At 34.6% G+C, this 21,332-nt stretch overlaps 1 protein-coding gene and 1 pseudogene across 1 annotated transcript; both read left to right on the plus strand.

The window, feature by feature from the left end:
- Positions 1-1,490: 1,490 nt before the first annotated feature.
- Positions 1,491-6,705, plus strand: LOC103513010 (protein Smaug homolog 1). The gene is made up of 10 exons (XM_008477819.2): positions 1,491-1,494; positions 1,707-1,979; positions 2,160-2,249; positions 2,460-2,726; positions 2,959-3,170; positions 3,574-3,641; positions 3,725-3,991; positions 4,201-4,279; positions 5,054-5,849; positions 5,958-6,705. Exons 1-9 carry the CDS (start codon positions 1,491-1,493, stop codon positions 5,165-5,167), a joined length of 1,374 nt encoding a protein of 457 aa, XP_008476041.2. The 3' UTR covers positions 5,168-5,849; positions 5,958-6,705.
- Positions 6,706-18,190: 11,485 nt separating this feature from the next.
- On the plus strand, positions 18,191-18,308 carry LOC113468976 (annotated as a pseudogene).
- The last annotated feature ends 3,024 nt before the right edge of the window (positions 18,309-21,332 follow it).

Here is a 21,332-nt window from a genome sequence, read left to right on the forward strand (position 1 = left end):
AGAACAGACAGAACTGGTAAAAATCTACATCACTTATATTTATGGAAGAACAACTCTCAGGACACTTGTAGGTAAGTACTAAATGGTCACAACTACCTAGTACCTACCTAGTTTTTAAGTTTTTATTGATAAACTGATAACTTCTTATAGCTCATTTGTGACAGCTCCTTTTTGTAGCAATTTTCCATTGATGTGACTTCTGAACAATTACCAAAAGCTCCTTTTTGTGATTAACCTAATCCTTTAACACTAGTCACTGCTCATTTGTGACAACTCCTTTTTGTAGAAATTTCTGAACTAGTACTGTGGTTTTAGCCAATGGTTGTGGCTGTGTACACTTATTCTTATTTATGAAGCATATTGACATCTTATATTATAAAATCAAGATCCATTCACTCATTCACATTTCACACACTGATCACTCTATCTCCTGAACCACTACACCTAATTTTCAATAAGCACCAGTGAGCTAGGCTGGTTATGGCCTGGTCACTCATTTTTTTTTTTTTTTTTTTTTTTTTTTTTTTTTTTTTTTTGAGTAAATTCCTGCTGACTACATTGCTCTGCTATGTACAATACATTGGGCAATACAAACGGTACCATACTGCTATTAATAAACTCTTTCATTAGACACGGTAGGATTCTATTGGTATTGATGCGATGAGGTAACTTTTCCATAATCTGAGGGAGACCTGTAACAAAAGATTATGTTTTAAAGATATCATTATCAACTACATAACCACAGAAAGACAAACATTTTATTTCAAATTATTGGTATACAATTGAAATTGAAAAAAAAACTTACGTAAATGAGATAAAAAAAAGCATTCGGCTTTTGGTCAGTTTCCTATCTGCAATCAGTACAGCAGTTATGTCAATGTACAAACCTTTGTAGAATTTCGACTTTTCCAAGTTATCCCACTGGAATATCGAGTCCAGATAGTTAAGAGTTTTGACCCCGATGTCATCAAAGTAGGGAGACTTGAGAAAATCATGGTTATCAGGTCTTAGCTCAGGGCTCGTGTTCAGCATCATCTTGACAAGCTCCCGTAATCCTTCATCTATATCAGACAATCGTGCAGAGTTGATACTTCTCAACTGTAAACAAGAAGAATACTTTTGGTTAATTTACTACATAAGGCTTATTATTAGTCAGCTCCCATGGCGTAGTGGTCACTGCACTCGCCTTGCACGCGGGAGACCCGGGTTCGATTCCTGGCGGAGTCAAGAAATTTGTATCATGTAAACAATTGATTCCGTGACTGGCTGTTGCGGGGCCCACTCAGCCTCGTGAGGAAAATGAGTAGCTATGACATATAAATGCACATACCGACCGGTGCCAGCATAATAGGTAAACATTGGATGTTAGGATTATTGAGATACTGGAAAAATCCTACAATGCTGCAGTGAGCACCAAAGTTGTGACATAATAACACAAAGAAACTGCATTTATTTATTTTATAAGGCTTATTATTCGTGGATTCCAGATTATGTGTACCTATTTTATTCTACCCAGATAAGACTGAAAAGTCACTTTACCCTAGCAGTCAACAAGACAGGATTTACAAAAGAATTCTGACATCATACTCCTAAATCCTCGAACAGAATATATTAACAATTGGTACAATGTGTTTTTTTTTTTTTTTTTTTTTTTTTTTTTTTTGGAATAATACAAAAAAAAATTGTTTTCTAAAACTTTTTTTCAGGTTTCATATCAGGATTACTGGATGAGAAAAAAGACTTAGCATTTGCTCAATTGTTGGCCCATGTACCTTTGTTACATCCAAACAACACAGATGCCAAAACACAATATTTATCCTTATTTGAAAGATTGCTTCCTTATGCAACAGAAACCAGTTCTTGTGTTGAAAGTGTGCAGCAATTGTTTACCTACATTGTTATACATCCAGCATTTAAAAATGAGAAGGAGCAAATTCTACTGTGGAAGAGATTTTTAGAAAATACCATTTGTAAAATAGGTAAGATAATATGTGTCCAAAAATAAGAATCAGACTTCTAGGTGGTTTATAAAATTCATCTCTCATATTTTATTGATCTACCTATTATTAGTTTTTATGGTAAAATAATAATTCTACTTTTATCTATTTTTAAAAGTTGTTGATACTACCATTTGATTTTTTGTCAATTTCTTTTTCTAGGACTCTCTCGATCCAACAGTCAAAAGACAAAGAATGTTCCTCCCAGCTCTTATGAAACAGAAAATACACCAGTAGGACTGAATGAAGCAGGTAATGGTGAAATTAGGTGTCATCAAACATACACTTGATCAAAAGTAATTAAATATGTTTACCTACTTCTCTGTACCTATAATTATATTTATCTATCATTTTTATTATTATTATTTATTTATTTATTTTTTTTTTTTCACAACACTTTTCCTGTTGGACTGTTTTAATATCAACACCTGCACTCACAAAATGAAATTCTTACTTTTCCAGGTAGCTTTGATAACATTTTTATCAATGAAGCAACAACCCCCACATCACAGTGTAGTGAACCAACCCGTACCAAGCGAAGTAGCAGTCTGACTCCCCCTATTCTGTTTCCATCTGTGTCTGAGGAAGCATTAGTGCATGGCTCGCGTAGACTTTCCTTGTCTGATCAGGTGCAGTCGTCTTGCTGTACGCTTTCTCCTCATTCTTCTCTCAACTCGTCGAGTTCTGAATCTCAGCTGGATGATCTCAAAACTGAATTTTTACAAAAAGGTATGTGAAAGGAGGTTAACGTTGCCTATCACTGTATCAGTCTGATGAGATTTTACTTTATAAAGTTGTCTAGGATCTAAGTAATAAATAAAAAATGGACTTTATAGTGGGAAAACTCCCAGTACTCAGCAGGGGTAATACTTAGTGCCTCATTTTCTGCCCTTAACTAAAGAGTTTTTTTTTTCTCATCTCAGCACTTATTTGACAATATAACCTTGTTTCTACTTTTTAGATGTGAAGGCTTGGTTGAAATATTTAAGACTGCACAAATATGGTCCACTGTTCGTGAATCTAACCTACGAGCAAATCTTGTCAATTGATGAAAACACGTTTGACAGCATTATAGATACTCAAGTGGCTGTAACTCAAGGGGCCAAGAGAAAAATTATCTCCTCAATTAGAAAATTGCATGACCGATATTCTGTACTGTGTCAATTGGAACAGGTAATTTATTTTGTCTTTGGAATTACTGGTAAGGCTTGTCGCACACTGGAAACTAGCGTGGAGTCGTGTGATGCCGCCTGAAATTCCAAACCTATTGTAATGATATAGACCTCTCATACTCTAGGCTAGGAGACCTATGCCGCTCGACTCCAATGTGAGATTATAATTGAAATCTCATTGAGTGGATGAATAACAATGAACACTAATAAGGCAATGTCAAAAAAACATAAACTACCAGGTAGTTCACCCTGCCACGTTACGTCTTTTTTTCTTTCTTCAACTTTCAGTGGTTTTTTTTTCGGGGTAGGGCGTTATAATAGACAAATGATAGCTTTCACACTGCATCGTTGACGTCAAAACGTGAGTAGTGTGTTTTAATTGACAATGTTGTTATTATTTCCAGGATGTACTCATAGGAAACCTAAAAACAATGAAGCATATTTTGAACGAAATCAAAATCCTCCTCATCACCCCAATGCGATCCAGGATGTACTCATAGGAAACCTAAAAACAATGAAGCATATTTTGAACGAAATCAAAATCCTCCTCATCACCCCAATGCGACTTGTCAATGAAGACGACATTTCAGTTCCCCCTCGACTCAACATCCCGGCCCAGATTATCAAAGTTTTAGGCAAAGTATATTCTCAACTGTTTATCATTCAAGTTCTACCGGAGGAATATGGAGAACTGTGCTCTGTAGTGGAATTGTTCATATCCTGCATGGAAGTCATATTGAACCTGACTAGTTTCAATCGACAGCAGAAGATAGTTGTGAATACGTGGAGAATCAAAGTCAATTCATGCTTATCCAAATCTCAGTAAGTTCCTGTATGATTTTAAAATGTCGTAGAACGAAAGTTGATAGGACAAAAGTTGATGTTGGGAACCTTTTTTAGAGGGTTCTTATTGCGTCTGTGAAATGTTCAGTATAGTGATGGTTAAATATAAGTCCTAGGTTTTACATTGCTTGTGATATTATACAAAAGTAAATATCTTGTAGGTGCATTATCTCATTATTCTGTTTCAGTAAAATGCACGGCTATGTATTTCGACCAAAATCCAGTCTAGGACCTTTCAAACAATCACCAGGATCTCCCGTTACGAAGGTAAGATTGTTAATCTTGTACTACTACCTCTGGTACGTACTACCTTGTTTAGACTGCTGGGGTAAAGGGACTTTTTTGTCTCATTCGAGCAGGATAAGAAGGTATATTCTAACTTTAGCTCTATTTATAAAAGAGCCAACATGGAGCGATTAGCGCGACTTTAGGCTCTCAAGAGTGCGAAGTCAATATGGAGCACGTAGAGCGACTGTATTCTTTCAAATGCTAAGCCATCAGGAGCGCGTAGCGCGACCGTGATTTTTCAGGTGCGGAGCTAAAAGTTAAGAGAAAATAAATTTATTGGAACTAATCCAAAATGTCGAAAACGAAATATGGTAGGATAGAAATTTAAGAGTCCGTTCAGCCCAAGCCCATTTTCCTCAATATTCGTATTGCTCTCTATCTCATTAATCCTCAGAGTCCTACGACCCCAACGCTCATTCGAGCAGGATAAGAAGGTATATTCTAACTCTAGCTCTATTTATAAAAGAGCCAACATGGAGCGATTAGCGCGACTTTAGGCTCTCAAGAGTGCGAAGTCAATATGGAGCACGTAGAGCGACTGTATTCTTTCAAATGCTAAGCCATCAGGAGCGCGTAGCGCGACCGTGATTTTTCAGGTGCGGAGCTAAAAGTCAAGAGAAAATAAATTTATTGGAACTAATCCAAAATGTCGAAAACGAAATATGGTAGGATAGAAATCTATTTTAAGAGTCCGTTCAGCCCAAGCCCATTTTCCTCAATATTCGTATTGCTCTCTATCTCATTAATCCTCAGAGTCCTACGACCCCAACCCCAGCTAATGCCACACCCACCCAAGGGAAAGGGCCTCCACCCACTTCTGAATTTGACCATCTGGTACGCAGTGTGGTAGAACTTGGGATGGAATAGTGTCTACTCACTTGGTCTACACAGCATTCCTCTTTTTAGCTACTTTGTTTAACCTGTGGATTACGAAAAGATATAAGTAAATATGATGGATACAAATGATGACCTTATTCTTGTGGTAATTGTCAATTCACGTTCACGTTAAAGATCATATAAATATTTTGATCCTCGTATTAGTTGAATTGTTACTACGTCGTATCTATTGTTATGGTTGTGAGAAAATAAAAATACCATAGTCTCGAGTTGGGATTTGTAAGTTCGAGCCTAAAACGAGTATCAATAAATTTCTCTTAATAATGTTCGATATCTTTTTGGTACGATTTGAATATCTTATTCTAAATTGACTGGAGCTTACAATGTACAAGTTCTTTCACTTTTGCATCTCTCGTTCTACAATCTTTCAATAATTCACGTTAAATTTTACTGTGTAGACTTAGGTAATTTCACACCAACTATTATTCTAATTAGGTAGATGGACTTTTGGGTCTCACCAAGACTCGGGACCACAGTCATATTTGGCTAGCAAAATATCTGATCAGGCGGTTGTTCATTGTTTCCAGCTGTCAACTTATCAGATAAGAGATTCTCTGTTGAAGTAAACTAGGTATATATGATGCAAGTCCCCAGTCTAACGCCCGCCGGTCACACTGATACCGTCTGACAGACCCAGGTCTCACAGAAAGCTGTCTATCAGATGGTCTGATAGACCCAGGTCTCACAGACGGTCTGAGCGACAGCGGTGGGTCTAATGTTTTTTCTTCTTTGTTTCCTCATTCCTTGGTTATGAACCAAGGTCTGACAGACCCAGGTCTCACAGAAAGCTGTCTATCAGATGGTCTGACAGACCCAGGTCTCACAGACGGTCTGAGCGACAGCGGTGGGTCTAATGTTTTTTCTTCTTTGTTTCCTCATTCCTTGGTTATGAACCAAATATCGTTGTTGTTTTTCCGATTTCTTCATATAATTTTACCCCAATATTTTAACCCTTGGCTTCATTATTTTTTTCGTTTTGCTTGAAATTTAATTATGTTATAGTTTTAGTGTCACTGAGTAAGGGAAAAATAGTTAAAAAAATCCTTATTGCTTTTTTAACCAGTAAAATTGAAAAAAATTGCAATGTAACAACGTATGTTACAAAGTGAAGTAATGAAATATTTCTGATCAAATATTTTGCAAAAATATCTGATTGACCCCAAATTTATTCAAACCTTTTGATGTGATGTTTCACACACAGGGATATATGTAAAGTAAGATATCAGCTCTCCAAGACGAGACAAGGCTTTTACCTTTTGTCTCCTCTCGATTTGGGACAAGTCTCGCATGCATGAGGAACGATACGAAACTTGTTATTCATGTCTACTTCTGTCTTCAACATGTCTACCTTTTGTGGAAACTCAATTTGGTCCGATACAAAAGAGAATAAATTCGGATTCGGGAAAACCAGTTTGTTCCTTAGCTTCACAATGTAACAACCCCTTTTACATAAGCATTTTCTTCATTTTTACGGCAAGTTGATCGGAAATTTGTTATCTAACTACACGAATTAAATATTCCTACCTTAACTAACAGGCCAGTATTTTTTCCCTGCCAAAAAATTGGTTCATAAGTGGTCAGAAAAAGCTTTAGAATGTGTCAAAAGTCAACATGATTTACAAATCATGAAATTTCTGAAACAATCTTATATTATAAAATCAAGATCCATTCACTCATTCACATTTCACACACTGATCGCTCCATCTCCTGAACTACAACACCTAGAAAGCTGAAATTTGCTAGGAATATTCCTTTTATGGTCTAGGTGTGCAATAAGAAAGGATTTTGCGAAAATCTAAACCCTCATCTCAGCACTTATTTGACAATAATATATAACCTTGTTTCTACTTTTTAGATGTGAAGGCTTGGTTGAAATATTTAAGACTGCACAAATATGGTCCACTGTTCGTGAATCTAAATAAAACCTGTTTACCTGTAAAATTAAGTCATGGAACTTATCCTGAGTGTTAACAACACTTCAATTAACACAACCTAACCGTTCAATTTGGAAAAAAATCGAACAGAAAGCGCCAAACATAAAATGAATTGGACGTAACAGCATCTGTTACAAAATGAAGCTAAGGGTTCAGATATTAGGTCTTGAAATTCTGATTGTAAAAGTTGACACATTATATAATTATTATTATATTTATTTTCATTTTTTATTATTGATTTTTTTACCACTTTTTAAAAAAGAAATAAATTCATTATTGCTGTTTTGTGATTTACTTATTAATTAGAAAAAAGTATTTAATTTACAATTTTTTTTCCTTGTCCACTGAAAATACATTACTTTCCTTCCTATAGGTATAGGATAAGAAAAGTAAAAAGGTTAGGTACCTAATGACTCTTTATTTACTATCAATTCACAATTTGGTTGTTTTCTTGTTATCTGAATCATAAAATATTTATTACCATTTAATATTTCTAAGCGCTTTAGTTACACATGCAGAACATGAGACATTTTCCTCTTGTTTCTGTGTGAGTAGACAATCATCCCTAGAGGTAACTGTGCCATGATTTTCCTTACTTATAAAAATAGTTGTTTCTATTTCAGATGATGCATTCACTGTGCGTTCATTGCTAAAGCGATTGTCCACATTCTTCTTTAGTAAAGTTATATTTTTCATTAAAAAAAAAAAAAAAAAAAAAAAAAAAAAAAAAAAGTGAATCTAACCTACGAGCAAATCTTGTCAATTGATGAAAACACGTTTGACAGCATTATAGATACTCAAGTGGCTGTAACTCAAGGGGCCAAGAGAAAAATTATCTCCTCAATTAGAAAATTGCATGACCGATATTCTGTACTGTGTCAATTGGAACAGGTAATTTATTTTGTCTTTGGAATTACTGGTAAGGCTTGTCGCACACTGGAAACTAGCGTGGAGTCGTGTGATGCCGCCTGAAATTCCAAACCTATTGTAATGATATAGACCTCTCATACTCTAGGCTAGGAGACCTATGCCGCTCGACTCCAATGTGAGATTATAATTGAAATCTCATTGAGTGGATGAATAACAATGAACACTAATAAGGCAATGTCAAAAAAACATAAACTACCAGGTAGTTCACCCTGCCACGTTACGTCTTTTTTTCTTTCTTCAACTTTCAGTGGTTTTTTTTTTTTCGGGGTAGGGCGTTATAATAGACAAATGATAGCTTTCACACTGCATCGTTGACGTCAAAACGTGAGTAGTGTGTTTTAATACATACCCATCACTCTTGTCATTTGCAGCGCATTGCTAGTCATAATATTCCTTTTATAGGATATTCAATAGATTGTTGTGATTTAAGAAATTCAGCACAAAATAGAAAATGTGTTTACCTAAAATAGAAAATCAATAAAATTCTTATTTTTTCCGTTATAGAACATTAGACAAACACATAAATGCAAATTAATCTTTGGAAAAGAAAATCTTCGCCCCTTTTTTTACTTTAGTACCTATAATTATCCAATTTTTATTAGGTAGATATAATTATATTAAAAATAGCAATATTATAAAATTTATTTAGATTATGGTGTATATTTAAAGATATAAAACAGTTACCATTATAACCTATACTATTTTCTAAGTAGATAGTTTTTTTATTACCTATTATTATTATTATTATTATTATTATTATTATTATTATTGTTGTTCCATGTCTGCTTATTATTATTATTATTATTATTATTATTATTATTATTATTATTATTATTATTATTATTATTATTATTATTATTATTATTATTATTATTATTATTATTATTATTATTATTATTATTATTATTATTATTATTATTATTATTATTATTATTATTATTATTATTATTATTATTATTATTATTATTGTTGTTCCATGTCTGCTTTTATCATAATGAGATACTGTTAGATATTGTACAATTTCTAAAACTTCGTGTCATTCATTCAGCATTCTGCCTTATTTTTTTATCCAGTTCAATTAATAATCAAAAATAATTATTGTGCTACGAATTTACATTTCTCTTTTTTGAATCACCAGAAACTTATCTACGTATGTAGGTACTAAGTTAATAGTGAACAAATCCATCACTCTTATATTGTTAGTCTATTTTCTATTACGTCGCGTCGAACAGAATGGATTAGTGATGGAATGACACCAAGGATTAGTCTGCATGATATGTTGTGTCTTGTGTGTGCTATTTCAAATATTTATTAACGTGTAAATAGGTGAACTTATCTTTGTTTTCACTAGATGTGTTTGATATCCATGTCTATAAAACCATGTTCCAAATTTCCAATATGGTCCAAATCTCAGTAAGTTCCTGTATGATTTTAAAATGTCGTAGGACGAAAGTTGATAGGACAAAAGTTGATGTTGGGAACCTTTTTTAGAGGGTTCTTATTGCGTCTGTGAAATGTTCAATATAGTGATGGTTAAATATAAGTCCTAGGTTTTACATTGCTTGTGATTTTATACAAAAGTAAATATCTTGTAGGTGCATTATCTCATTTTCCAATATGGTCTTGTAATTTTATTTGAGTAACTAGGAATTTTCGAGCTAGGTATTTATTATTTATTTCATCTAACAAGCGAACCGTCATGCCTTTTCCACAAGTTTGGCCATGCCTCGGGATGAACTAGCGGGATTCCGGAGCGAAGCGATTTCCAATATGGTCTTGTAATTTTATTTGAGTAACTAGGAATTTTCGAGCTAGGTATTTATTATTTATTTCATCTAACAAGCGAACCGTACATTTCTCGAGACCCGACCCGCGGAGACTTTTGATCGCCATAAACTATCGAAGCTCTCTTCTGCAAAATTTGAGCGATCTGTGGCTAAAGATAAAGTCCTGAGAGCCGCCTATTCCTTTTGAGCTTTTTCCCCGTATAGCCCTAAATAGCGGAACTTGGGTCAGCAATAACAACCGAACCGTGCCTTCTGGAAACAGAGGGCCCAAGGATATTTTTGATTTACATAATTTATCGAATCTCTGTGCCAAGTTCGAGCGACTTTGGCTGATTTTTAAAAGCCTGAAAAAGGAGAACTCTTTTTGAGCTTTTTCAAAGATTTCACCCAAAACGGCCGAACGGTACATTTCTCGAGATCCGGCCCGCGGACACTTTTGATCGTCATAAATTGTCCAAGCTCTCTGCAAAACTTCAACGACCTGAAGCTAAATATAAAGTCCTGAGAGCCGCTTTTTCCTTTTGAGCTTTTTCACCGTATAGCAAAACTTTTTAGAAGATGTGACCCATATACTCGTACATACAAACAAACAGAGCTGTCAAGGGAAAAAAAACACCACTCTTTCATATTTTCACCTAGGTAATCAATTATTTAGACAGGGTAATACCTTACCATTATGAAGAGCTGATTATAGTGAAACAATCCTGCAAAACAACCTAAATATTAAACTGATGAAAGAAATGTAAACTAGGTAATTTCTGTTTAAGATTACAAAATTAATCATTCAAGTTGGACTTAAAGCTGAAAAAAAAAAGACCCACTTATCTCCTGATTTGTGGAAGTGACAACCCTTGCTACTTTATCACACAATGGGCCAGTAGCACTAACTCTGACAAATATTAATTTTTCAGAGTTAGTGCTACTGGCCCATTGTGTGATAAAGTAGCAAGGGTTGTCACTTCCACAAATCAGGAGATAAGTGGGTCTTTTTTTTTTCAGCTTTAAGTCCAACTTGAATGATTAATTTTGTAATCTTAAACAGAAATTACCTAGTTTACATTTCTTTCATCAGTTTAATATTTAGGTTGTTTTGCAGGATTGTTTCACTATAATCAGCTCTTCATAATGGTAAGGTATTACCCTGTCTAAATAATTGATTACCTAGGTGAAAATATGAAAGAGTGGGTTATGTTATGCTGTCCCTGATATTTCTCAATAAGCTGGGTTTCCTTTTTTCACCAATGATGATGATACCCTAGGAACACTATTCCTGGCAGGGGTTTCTCTTGTATACCAGGGATGTTAGTTTTCACTATAACCACAAAGGGTTTCACCAATAATGAGCTTTAGATTAAGAATTTTTTCATAAAATACGGGCCTGTTCTGAGGAAAGTACAGGTTAAAATGCCAAAACAAATCAACCTAAGCCACATTAATTTGTGTTTCAGGGCAATGAAAACTCACTTCCTATGGAGCTGTGTGCCAACTGTAAGTTATTTTAGACTGATAATGTAAATAGTTGAGCCCATTATCAAACATATAAACAGGGGATTTTGTTACCCAAACTATCAAATACAAGGTTCTCTACTCAATTACCTATTTAAGCCAGTCAGACTATACAAAGATTCTAGATTCAATGGATTACCTAATGCAGTTGCAGTTGGGTAAAAAATATGAATAAATGGTCGATTCCTATGTAAAAAGTTGTGAAAAATCCAAATCTGAAGTCAAAACTCCTAAAAAGTAGCTTTAAAAGGTCAAAAATTCAATTTTCATTTGCCGATCTAATGAAAAAGTTTGAAGAGTAGTGACATCAGATTTCAAGAAATGATGTGCAGAAACATATGCACACAAACACATTCATGTGTTGTTATGAATAAATGGTCGATTCCTATGTAAAAAGTTGTGAAAAATCAAAAATCTGAAGTCAAAACTCCTAAAAAGTAGCTTTAAAAGGTCAAAAATTCAATTTTCATTTGCCCATCTAATGAAAAAGTTTGAAGAGTAGTGACATCAGATTTCAAGAAATGATGTGCAGAAACATATGCACACAAACACATTCATGTGTTGCCTGTGCTCAGGACAGTTATCGGGACAATTGACTTGATGTCACCACCTACAGGAGCGTATGCGGTGATGTCAGATTTCAAGATTTACCGGTATTTTTTATGTGGATTTATCTCGGGCAAAAAGTCTACATTATTGTTACTTACTCTAACTATGCTAGAATAAAGGTCTGGACAGTAAATGAAAATATGTAATAATAATAAGAATACTTCTATAAATATTATTCAAGATATAAATCTAGGAGTGTTTAAACAAATAAGGTGTTAAGGTAGGCACACAAGAAAATAACAATAATTTGGCACCACCGCCATTGGTGATAAAGCAGTAATGAAAAAGTTTACACATATTTATTATCTGATGTAGAAGCTGGTTTGTAGGTACTGTGATACATAGGTACCACCATATTTCAAGGCTCAGCAAGACTTCTGACTACGAAAAAGGGCTAAGGATTACATAATTTACCCTACCCTTCGGTCTTAGAGTGTTAACATTTTGGTTTCTGCACAGATGTGGTTAACATGGAGTTAGAAACCCAGGAAATTTCCAGCTCATAGACCTCCCAGCCTTGGCTTTGGGTAATAAAATAGACAAACTTTGGTTTAGAGTAAAAGATTAGAAAAAGAACACTAACCTATGTAAGGTACAAAGGACATTAGCCCCTGGGTTTACAGTCTCATGTTGAAATGCACTTTGGGTTTCTGTGTGAACACAGACACACGAAAAAGGTTCAGAAATATACAAACATAATAGGTTCAACCCAGGGGTAAGTAAGTGCAGAGACAGGAGTGGGAAAAACTTCTTCAGCAAGGTATCAGCTCTGGGATCTATGAGTATTACCTACTTCTAAATTACCTACCTATTTTCAATGTAAAATAGATTTTTTCCCTCAGATCTATCTTTCATTCCGTCTGTCTCTACACCTCAAGGATGTATACGAGGTTTAAATAAATCTTCAATATAATACTTTTTTGTGGTGTTAAAATTTTATAAAGGAACGCTAGTAAAATATCATCTACCAATTAAAAATATCTTCGTACAGGAGACTATTCCTGAAAAGAATGATGTTGCACATTAGAAACTAAAAGTGAAATACGTCAATATGAGGAAATCGTAAAGAAACATTCTAAATAACATACCCTATGTTCACTTGAGAAGAACATCATCCCTCTCAGAAGTAGACCTACGAGTAGGTAGAACACAAAAGTCGACATACGTAAGAAAATTAGACAACACTAAGTACCTACACAAAGTAGGTAGTAGGTGTACCTAATTTAGGGTGGGGGGGGGGTGGGGGGGGGGGGATAACATAAAAAGAACAGAAATCAAATAGATTTTAGGTCTATGTACAAAAATCATATTAGGTAGTAATCAAGTAATTATACGTAAGTGAAAATAAATACAATGAATACCTACAGGTACCGAATTAATCAGTAATATAATAAAGCTGAAAATATCTCTTGGGAATGTGAGATGTTTTATTTGTTTTAAAGGAGTAAGTTTTTTTTTTTTTTTTTTTTTTTTTTTTTTTTTTTTTTTTTTAAAATTGTTCAGCATCACCATCATCAGCACCAGCAGCAGCAAGTGCATCTCTTACATCATTCTCTATCCCATCACTCGCCTCCTGTTCCTCAACAAATCCTGCCACGACCTCATCATAGTGGTGGTAATCATAATCATAATCACTTGACTCATTCCCCTCCCGCCAGACCTTCTTCCAACCCCAGCCCTGGAGTACAAACCTATCTAGCCAATGACAATATTGAATCTCTGTCAAATCACTTACATTCCCAAGCACATGTTAACTCGATTCCTACTGTATCTGCTCTAAGTACAGGACCTGAGGTTGATCTTGCTGATCTAAATCAGAAGGCAAGCTCCATTATTAAAAATAAACATAAAGCTAATGTGGTCGTCCCCAATTCTAATGCTCTCCCAAGTTCAGATGATATTTCTCACCCCCATTCCGTTCCCTCACATCCAGCCCATATTGTACATACTAGCAATAACAGCCCCCTGTTACCCAATGTATCTCCTTCTGAGACCAACACGGCGTCCCCTCCTCCCCCTCCTCCTACTTCCTATCCTGTACATTCTAATTCCACAGATCCAACTTATCCAAAACAAAGTAAATTCTTTCCTGGTGCAGTGGACACGCCTGCATTTATAGATGCTATGATGACTCCTCCAAATCATTATCAGAGAAATGAAGATGGTGAGTTTTGCTTTTTATTTACACCTTGGTTCCTACAACATTAAACAATCATTCTTCTTATAATTAATGAGCTTAGAAGAATATGGTTGGCCCGGTCCTATTTGGCGCTGAAATGATCAATTGAGTAGCTATTTGTATGTGAGTACCTGATTGAGTGAAGTGAATACTTTCAACGCTAAAGTTATGAACTAATGACCTACAACATTAAACAATCATTCTTCTTATAATTAATGAGCTTAGAAGAATATGGTTGGCCCGGTCCTATTTGGTGCTGAAATGATCAATTGAGTAGCTATTTGTATGTGAGTACCTGATTGAGTGAAGTGAATACTTTCAACGCTAAAGTTATGAACTAATGTCTGGGCTTACTTACCTCAAAGAAAGAGTGTATGTCAACAAACCTAGGACTCCCCAAGAGCTGAAGAACAACGTTTGAGAAGTTCAAGCCCTAGTACCAAACATTTTGAGCCAGAATGTGCAAAAAAGCCTGAATGTGCAAATGTGTGACATTGAAAATGGTATTGATCCTCTATCTAAACCAGCTCATTTTCCATCCATCCACATTTATATATTATATTATTTTATATCAATTTGTTTCAGAATTTATTCAGGGTGTGTCACAGTTCAGTGTGAAAGGTGATAAGGATATTGATCCTCTATCTAAACCAGCTCATTTTCCATCCATCCACAATGTGGATTCCACATTTATATATTATATTATTTTATATCAATTTGTTTCAGAATTTATTCAGGGTGTGTCACAGTTCAGTGTGAAAGGTGATAAGGAATCTAAGTTGAGATTTGCATTTAGGATCTATGATATGGACAATGATGGATTCATTTCAAATGGAGAACTTTTCCAAGTAAGTAAAAAAAGTGAGACTAAGCATTCTAGAGTTATGTAACAAATTAAAACTTTGAATCATCACTAACTTTATTCACAATTACCTATAAACATAACAATTATAACATGGATTGGCTTTTATACACAATAGGTATTTTTTTAATTAAGTACCTGTACTCAATATCATTTTCTTATTTCCCATCTGTTGTAGGTTTTAAAAATGATGGTTGGCAATAACTTGAAAGATGCCCAATTACAGCAAATTGTAGACAAGACCATATTGTTTGCTGACAAAGATGAAGATGGCAAAATTAATTTTGAAGAGTTTTGTAGTGTTAGCACAGCTAGTATTATAACCATGTTTCCTACATTCAATATTTAAATACTCACTCACTTAAATAAATGTTCATTTGTGTAACAATGTGAGGTATGATGTGAAGTCTGGATGTTTTACATGTATATTGATTCATTTAGGAACTTTGTTGGGTTAAAATTTCTGTGTTTGTGTAGACTCCATTACCAAATTTGTGTCTGGTCTGTTGAATGCAAAAATAATTGGTTTGACACAAGATCTTTGATTTCCATAGTTCTTTTCTTTAACCAGACAGAAGGAACTAGGGTCTAGACCCAAAAGTGATGATTTGATGAAAATATCTTGCAAATTGTGTTTTTCTGTGTACATAGTTGTTCTCTGTTTGATTTCAAATTATTGGAGATCACAATAGATGGTGAAAATTATGGGTGTGTCATTTTAGTTTTAGTCTATAGTAATTTTATTGTACTTATACCTACCTACATAGATTAATGTGCCCTTTTCATTTAATTACATACCATGGGTTTTCACCTTTTTCTTTTTAAACATTGACCCATTCCATTTAAACATTCTACCTACCTATTTTATTTGTTATTAATTTATTACCAGTATTTTTTTTTTAGTAGTTAATTACCTGTCCTAAGGACGTTTTTTTAAGTTTTTGTTTGAGAAAAAACGAAAGTCGAGATAGTAATAATCAAAGGGCCAAATAATCCATAGTGGTAAGAAAATACTCAAGTGCACGCACTTGAGTGAGTAATTTAGGTATGGGGACATACCTATATCTCTCTGCCCTTGCGAGTCTCTACGTGATTCGGTCCTAAAGCTCTTAAGCACTAGTTTAAGAAAAAAAAAAAAAAAAAAAAAAAAAAAAAAAAAAAAAAATTAACCCTTTAAAAAAAAAAAAAAATCCCCCATCCCAAAAAAAATTTTCAGCTTTATTATATTACTGATTAATTCGGTACCTGTAGGTATTCATTGTATTTATTTTCACTACGTATAATTACTTGATTACTACCTAATATGATTTTTGTACATAGACCTAAAAATCTATTTGATTTCTGTTTCTTCCGATCGCCCCCCCCACCCTAAATTAGGTACACCTACTACCTACTTTGTGTAGGTACTTAGTGTTGTCTAATTTTCTTACGTATGTCGACTTTTGTGTTCTACCTACTCGTAGGTCTACTTCTGAGAGGGATGATGTTCTTCTCAAGTGAACATAGGGTATGTTATTTAGAATGTTTCTTTACGATTTCCTCATATTGACGTATTTCACTTTTAGTTTCTAATGTGCAACATCATTCTTTTCAGGAATAGTCTCCTGTACGAAGATATTTTTAATTGGTAGATGATATTTTACTAGCGTTCCTTTATAAAATTTTAACACCACAAAAAAGTATTATATTGAAGATTTATTTAAACCTCGTATACATCCTTGAAGTGTAGAGACAGACGGAATGAAAGATAGATCTGAGGGAAAAAATCTATTTTACATTGAAAATAGGTAGGTAATTTAGAAGTAGGTAATACTCATAGATCCCAGAGCTGATACCTTGCTGAAGAAGTTTTTCCCACTCCTGTCTCTGCACTTACTTACCCCTGGGTTGAACCTATTATGTTTGTATATTTCTGAACCTTTTTCGTGTGTCTGTGTTCACACAGAAACCCAAAGTGCATTTCAACATGAGACTGTAAACCCAGGGGCTAATGTCCTTTGTACCTTACATAGGTTAGTGTTCTTTTTCTAATCTTTTACTCTAAACCAAAGTTTGTCTATTTTATTACCCAAAGCCAAGGCTGGGAGGTCTATGAGCTGGAAATTTCCTGGGTTTCTAACTCCATGTTAACCACATCTGTGCAGAAACCAAAATGTTAACACTCTAAGACCGAAGGGTAGGGTAAATTATGTAATCCTTAGCCCTTTTTCGTAGTCAGAAGTCTTGCTGAGCCTTGAAATATGGTGGTACCTATGTATCACAGTACCTACAAACCAGCTTCTACATCAGATAATAAATATGTGTAAACTTTTTCATTACTGCTTTATCACCAATGGCGGTGGTGCCAAATTATTGTTATTTTCTTGTGTGCCTACCTTAACACCTTATTTGTTTAAACACTCCTAGATTTATATCTTGAATAATATTTATAGAAGTATTCTTATTATTATTACATATTTTCATTTACTGTCCAGACCTTTATTCTAGCATAGTTAGAGTAAGTAACAATAATGTAGACTTTTTGAACTATAAACTCCGTTTCTAGCCGAGAGTAAAATTAGCCTTACTCTTTGTTATTTTAATAATACCGGAGATAATTTTTTGATTTAAACTCTATCTAGATATTTGTCACTTTCTGTCATTTTATTGTATACGAAAATTGATGATTCTGCCAGTATTATTTGTTTCATTGCATCTATGCAATTTACCTACCATCTTAAACTCTAGATAAAATGCTAACGTCTTCCCTTCAGATACGAGTAGAATGAATAATTATCACACCATCTCCCCCTGGTTTTATTTTATAGCATTAAAAACCTAAGTAGATAATAAGTTAAGATTTTTTTCTTTTCAATTTGCCTACCTACTACCAAAAAATTAATATAATTGAATAGAAAACCTTTATACTTACCCACCCTTCAAAATATACACATTACAAACAAATATATGCCCATTTCAGCCCATTAAAGAAAGATTTTAACCAATGTCAGCCCTTTGACTACATTTTGTGATTGAATTCAAATTGCCTACCTACTACCAAAAAATTAATATAATTGAATAGAACACCTTTATATTTACCCACCCTTCAAAATATACATATTACAAACAAATATATGCCCATTTCAGCCCATTAAAGAAAGATTTTAACCAATGTCAGCCCTTTGACTACATTTTGTGATTGAATTCACCAGCAGCGATAGCACGTTGAATGCACCAGTTACCCACGGATCACTGAAGTTAAGCAACGTTGCGCGTGGTTAGTACCTGGATGGTGACCATCTGGGGAATCCGCATGCTGCTGGGTTCCCGGCTCCACTCAGGCTGAATGAGGTTAAATTGAGGAGACGTTGGTTGGTATCCAGATAGGTGAACATCTGGGGAAATTTGCTGCCGCTAGCTGTTTCCGGCCCTAGGTACTCGGGCTGAGGTAAATGTGAGGAGGCAGGTCATTTGTAGTCGAATGGAGGATGAAACCCCAATCGCGTACATAGGTATACTGATTACTGATTTTCTCTAATCACGATCGAATAAACTACGGGCTAAAAAATTCCCGTTGGGACGGGCTCAGCTTGTTAATACTATCGTAACAAATATGATCGATCGACATCGGCGAAAGTGTAGACGGACCTTTAGGCTTCACTTTTAATAAGCACTTTGTTCAAAAACATTTGTAGTCGAATGGAGGATGAAACCCCAATCGCGTACATAGGTATACTGATTTTCTCTAATCACGATCGAATAAACTACGGGCTAAAAAATTCCCGTTGGGATGACGGGCTCAGCTTGTTAGTACTATCGTAACAAATATGATCGATCGACATCGGCGAAAGTGTAGACGGACCTTTAGGCTTCACTTTTAATAAGCACTTTGTTCAAAATCGAATGGTTCTGACGTCCATGTAATTGATAAAGCTCGCGCTCTGATTGGTGCAAAAAAATAAACAATAGACTAGGACAGTTGTACAACTTTTTTGTATGAAATGTTTACAGTGTATAAATTTTGGTATAGCCAAATATTAATAAACAATAGACTAGGACAGTTGTACAACTTTTTTGTATGAAATGTTTACAGTGTATAAATTTTGGTATAGCCAAATATTAAGATTGAATTCATAATGATACTCGTGCATACCGAAAAACAAATGGTTATCTGAGAATTAGAAAAGAATGAACATTTGAAGAATTTTAACGTTTAAGTCTGTACCTATTCGTATATAAAATTATAAAGAAAATGGGCTAAAATGGATGTATTATGTTCCCCGTGGATGTTCACTTTTTAAAGACTTGAAAAATATTCCTATCAATTAGTACTGAAAGCAAAAAGTTAACGATTTTTTCTGTTTATTTCACATCCATCTTTCTTTCTCTTGTGCTCTAAATCCATTACTTCTTTTTTTTTCTTCTCTATTTCGTTCATTTACTCTTAATTCTTTCGTTCTCCCCCTTAAATCTACCTACCTTTTCTAGTTCTGAATATTGTTTCTTTCTACCATTGATTAATTGTGCAATCATTATATGCAATTATAATGTTTACTTTTTTTACCTTATTTATTCCAGTATCATAAACCCAACCTTCTCTTTTTTATTTTTATTACATGTTTTTTTTTCCCCTTGACAGCTCTGTTTGTTTGTATGTACGAGTATATGGGTCACATCTTCTAAAAAGTTTTGCTATACGGTGAAAAAGCTCAAAAGGTACCTTATTTATTCCAGTATCATAAACCCAACCTTCTCTTTTTTATTTTTATTACATGTTTTTTTTCCCTTGACAGCTCTGTTTGTTTGTATGTACGAGTATATGGGTCACATCTTCTAAAAAGTTTTGCTATACGGTGAAAAAGCTCAAAAGGGATTTAAACTCTATCTAGATATTTGTCACTTTCTGTCATTTTATTGTATACGAAAATTGATGATTCTGCCAGTATTATTTGTTAGGTCGGGATTCGATTCCCGGCGGGGCCGAGGTTTTTTTCGGCTCTGTGCTTGGAGTTCGGGGTGCACTCAGCCTTGTTGCACGCAGGTCGGGATTCGATTCCCGGCGGGGCCGAGGTTTTTTTCGGCTCTGTGCTTGGAGTTCGGGGTGCACTCAGCCTTGTGAGGACAATTCAGTAGCTACTTTAATTGAGTAACAACCAGTGGCGGTATTACAAGTCGAAGAGACGAGCGATAATAAATATTATGATGATTGAGTAAATGAAAGACTTGTAATACTGTGATACCCACAAAGTTGTGAGAAAGCTCTCTGTTTTACCACAAAGATATCATGATTTGATTTGATTTGATACAGAAGCTATCTAAACCTACATTTGAAATTGAAATGAAAATATACAGGGTGGCACAGAAGTAACCTGATTAAGTTGATACAGAAGCTATCTAAACCTACATTTGAAATTGAAATGAAAATATACAGGGTGGCACAGAAGTAACCTGATTAAGTTTTTCTGTTATATTTTTATAATTCTTCTCGTTTTTACAACTTTTATTTTGTAAAATCATTTTAGGGGATTGGGGAATTTTTTCTATACTATAGGTACATGAAAAATAAGGTCGCGAAAATGCTGTCCATTTTCAATGTCACACATTTGCACATTCAGGCTTTTTTGCACATTCTGGCTCAAAATGTTTGGTACTAGGGCTTGAACTTCTCAAACGTTGTTCTTCATAAAATCATTTTAGGGGATTGGGGAATTTTTCTATACTATAGGTACATGAAAAATAAGGTCGCGAAAATGCTGTCCATTTTCAATGTCACACATTTGCACATTCAGGCTTTTTTATACTTTTCACCAACCTGATTATTCGAGCTAGGGTAGAACTGTTCGGTCGATTGATTATTGGATCCTTCATTGGCAGCTTGGCTGCTCAGACTGGGTCCTTCGTTGACTGACGGCTGACTACTGCTATTGTTCACATTGAAGAATTTCGAGGCGTTGTCTGACCTTTTCAGCACTATGGTAGGCTGAGAAATACTAGGCATAGGGGGTTGTGTTGGAGCCACAGCGCTAGCCCGGTTTACATATGCTTCTCCTATGATAGAAGGAAAAATAACATGGATATTCTCCTAGGTTAGAAGGAAAAATAAAATGAATATTCTCCTATGATAGAAGGAAAAATAACATGAATATTCTCTTCTAGGATAGAAAGAAAAATAACATGAATATTCTCCTAGGTTAGAAGGAAAAATAAAATGAATATTCTCCTATAATAGAAGGAAAAATAACATGAATATTAATAAAGTCAATACTTCTGTCATAAGCATGTCATTAGTTCATAACTTTAGCGTTGAAAGTATTCACTTCACTCAATCAGGTACTCACATACAAATAGC

Source organism: Diaphorina citri, unplaced genomic scaffold (genome assembly GCF_000475195.1).
Source record: "Diaphorina citri unplaced genomic scaffold, Diaci psyllid genome assembly version 1.1 scaffold911, whole genome shotgun sequence".
NCBI lineage: Eukaryota > Metazoa > Arthropoda > Insecta > Hemiptera > Psyllidae > Diaphorina > Diaphorina citri.

Excerpts from the sequence above, each read along its gene's own strand:
- LOC103513010 (XM_008477819.2), top strand. Across the intron at positions 2,250-2,459 it reads AGTAGGACTGAATGAAGCAG|GTAGCTTTGATAACATTTTT; the intron begins GTAATGGTGAAA and ends TTACTTTTCCAG. Across the intron at positions 2,727-2,958 it reads AACTGAATTTTTACAAAAAG|ATGTGAAGGCTTGGTTGAAA; the intron begins GTATGTGAAAGG and ends TCTACTTTTTAG.